Source organism: Rhagoletis pomonella, unplaced genomic scaffold, assembly GCF_013731165.1.
Source record: "Rhagoletis pomonella isolate Grant_MI unplaced genomic scaffold, Rhpom_1.0 Rhpom_scaffold_00002, whole genome shotgun sequence".
NCBI lineage: Eukaryota > Metazoa > Arthropoda > Insecta > Diptera > Tephritidae > Rhagoletis > Rhagoletis pomonella.
Window position 1 is genome coordinate 25,725,414 of NW_023458556.1, and position 3,417 is coordinate 25,728,830.

The 3,417-nt window shown below is 32.5% G+C and overlaps 1 protein-coding gene across 1 annotated transcript; it reads right to left on the bottom strand.

The window, feature by feature from the left end:
• Positions 1 to 278: 278 nt before the first annotated feature.
• LOC118734603 (flexible cuticle protein 12-like) lies at positions 279 to 2,978 on the bottom strand. Its single transcript, XM_036464309.1, has 2 exons — positions 2,512 to 2,978; positions 279 to 462 (listed from the first exon to the last, which is right to left on the bottom strand). The coding sequence occupies exons 1-2, from the start codon at positions 2,646 to 2,648 to the stop codon at positions 279 to 281; spliced, it is 321 nt and encodes a 106-aa protein (XP_036320202.1). The 5' UTR covers positions 2,649 to 2,978.
• Between the last annotated feature and the right edge of the window lie 439 nt (positions 2,979 to 3,417).

Below are 3,417 nucleotides of genomic sequence, written 5' to 3' on the forward strand. Positions count from 1 at the left end.
AAAAATGTTATATGTTGCTTGGTCTACTTTGTCGCCGTAATGGTATAGCATTACTGTTTTCAAGTTATTTTGACGACCTTTGTGAGCAAACAGCACCGCACGTTTCACTTGCACAGATCGGTAATTATACCTTCATTAGTCTTAAGCATTTCACCTTAGATAAATATTGTTAAAAGGAATTTATATTCTAGCACATTTTTCTTTCTAATCTATGGTAGGTACAGGAAACACCAATTGGTAGTTTTTTTTTTTTTTTTTTTTTAATAAAATTTATCAACTTATGGCAAATGAGGACCCGTTGGCCTGTAGCCGTTCTCATCGGCAACGAAATCCACTCTGTACTGTTTTCCATCGGGTGCTGTCCAACTGTAATAACCCTCTACTCTCCATATTTTTTCGCCAGTGCCTTTGTCCACCAGTTCCGCACTTTCATCGCGTTTAATACCATCACTGGTCTCAAAGCTAAAATACAAATTATGAAATATCAGTAAAATTAGCCTAGGCATACAGAAAAATAAAGTACCTAATACAAAATAATTACCAAAATAAAAAATAAAAACTAAAAAATGCAATAAGAAGGCTGATTAAGCAAATCACGATGCACGGAATAAAATATATGCAATTATTTACTTAGAAGGTTATTATTTTTTCTAAGATGAGTAATTACTTCCTTATCGGCAAAAGGAGCATAAAAAAACTTGTTTTCTTTTACCTGTTAGTACGTTAAGCAAACGAGTTAAATATACATAAATTTGTGTTTCATTCAATATTAACTGTTAAATGACCCCATTAAGCAACACGCTTTAGGAAATTTGTATTCCGAAAGGGTAACATGTTTGATATTTTTGTGATGACGACACTTTGTTGCATTCATTTAAAATATTTGGACCGCAGCATTTTGGAATTGTTTTTTTCTTTTTTTGTTATTTCAGTTATGGGACTTGTGAGACATACATGCAAATGTTATAATAAAAGCACGTCCAGTTTTTATATTTATATATCTTTTACCGACGGAACCCGATTTTGGGACAAACCATGTAGTTTTGTCCAGCTTTTTTACGATAGGGTAAACCTGTAAAGCACGGGCCAAAATGGCCAGACTTAAGCCCGATAGGTTAAATCAGTTAAGCCTAGGCTGAACAAGTGATCCTAGTATGAATATTAACAGTTCAGTGCGCTTCAAAAAATAGCCCACAGTATTTTTGCGTCCAACTTGCTTCCGTGTTCAGTCTACTCTTCACTGGTTTCTTATATCGGCCAGACCCCAGGTTATACCGCGTTTTTCCTATTATATGTCTGTATGTATATTAGGGTAGTCCAAAACATGTAAAGTGGGAGTTTGAATGTCTCACCCTCTAGGATTGTTCTATATCGAAAGAAATATACCGCTATTTTTTATTAAAAAAATACTTAGAGGTCGCTCAAAGCCCTCAAAATTTTTCATGTATTTTATATGGGGTCAAAAAAATAATAATTTTCGGAATAATTATATAGAATTATTGAAAATCAGTATTTTTCGATCGGAAAACTCTGGTTCTCTTCAGGAGACTTCCAACAACAACAATACCCAATTGCTTATTTAACCATTTTTTAATACTAAAGATTTTTTATTTATTCTCCCATTGCATTTTCTCGGGGTTTTGGCGGATATGTAAAATATAGTTACTATGAAAAAATGGTTAAATAAATAATTGGGTATTATTATTGTGAATATCCTGAAGAGAAACAGAGTTTTCCAAACGAAAAATATTGATTTTCAAGATTCTATACCATTTCTACGAAAAATTTATTTTTTCCCATATGAAATACATAGAAATGTTTGACCGCTTTGAGCGACCTCTAAATACTTTTTGATTTCAAAATAAAAAATAGCGGTATATTTTTTCGGTATAGAACCATCATAAGTGGTGAAAGTATTAAAATTCAGACTTTAGTTTTCACATGCATTTTTGGACCACCCTAATGCATGCATTTACGGGGTAGACACTCGAAGTGTTACCAATTAAAAACGCTATAATTTTGTCTGTTTTTCTTTTCAGGGTTTATAAAAAATTGATTACTGTTCCAAATAGCCACCTTTTGCGCGGACAATAGCATCGAGTCTGTACGGGAATGTTTGAGATGTTGCACGAATGTCGCTTAGAGAAATTTTAAATTGAACAAGGACTTAAAAGTTAAAAATCGTCAAATATAACATGAAAAGATTTCAAACGATGATTTGTTACCTTCGGCTTCTGGGGCAAAATTTAGAAAAACATTAAAACAAGAGGCCGGTAGGGTGACGCTATTGTTGATTATTGCGTGGCTATTCGGACTGATTCCATTGCCACTGCAATGTTGCAAATGAGCAGATAATTTTCTATGCCTTTCTATACCTAACTCGAGACTTTAAAGTTTTTTTTCGCGCGCGATATGCACTTCTCTTATTTAATGCAAGCTTCACATTTCTAAATATAATGTTTTATAGAAATTTTAATTTTTTCTTTTTTTATCACAAACCCCCCAACTCACCTAAAATCATATCCATCAAGTCCAATGTTGTCATTATCGTAAAACAGAATGCGCGCGTGTGCAGAATCGTCAAGCGGCGCTGCGAGATGGATGGCTATTAATCCATAAAGCACCATTATGCTCAATATTAACTTCATTGTTGAAAACAAAATATGTATGCACGTATGTATGTATGTATGTAGTTTTATTCGTTTGTTACTCCTTAGTACGCCTAAAGTTTTGGTCTATTTATGTACAATTTCACGTTAATTGTTATCACAACTATGAGCACGAAATAATAGAGTAAGATTTAGCAGCGCGTGTTGTCTTTTATAAGAAAATTCTAATTGCTAATCCAGCGAATAAATGCAGACAAGAATTAAAAATATTGTATGGAGAGCCAGCTATCCAGAGATTCAGAACGATTGTCAAAATAGCGAGAGTGCAAATTTAGCATACGAGTATTATGAGCTTAGCATATTTAGCAAAGAAATTTTAATATTCTGCATCTAGGAAGTGGCGATTTAGTTTGTTTATGGGGCGTTCCATACCAAAATGGACGGGGTTCACACTTCATGGGTTTGAATTGTTTAAAATGTTTAGGGTTGATGGATAAACATAAATAATAAATAAATATGAAATTTGAGCTTGATTAATATATTTTTAAAAACTTTACAGCACAGAAACCAAAACAAATCGATTTAATAGTTTTCCAAATATCTCGAGAACGGGACGAGGAAAAAATTAAAAAAATCATACATACACACATCAAAATTCTCTATGAAAAAAAAATATTAGTTAAATTTTTTCTTGAAAAATTTTTGACATACAAATTTTTTGACACAAAAAATTAGTTTTTGAAAATATGCCATCTGAAAAAAATTAAAAAAAAAATCACAATGGTAGCTCTGAGTATTGCGTAATATT

Coding starts and splice junctions, on each gene's coding strand:
- LOC118734603 (XM_036464309.1), bottom strand. CDS start 2,648: ATGAAGTTAATATTGAGCATAATGGTGCTTTATGGATTAATAGCCATC. Junction 463..2,511: donor CTTGATGGATATGATTTTAG/GTGAGTTGGGGG, acceptor TTTGTATTTTAG/CTTTGAGACCAGTGATGGTA.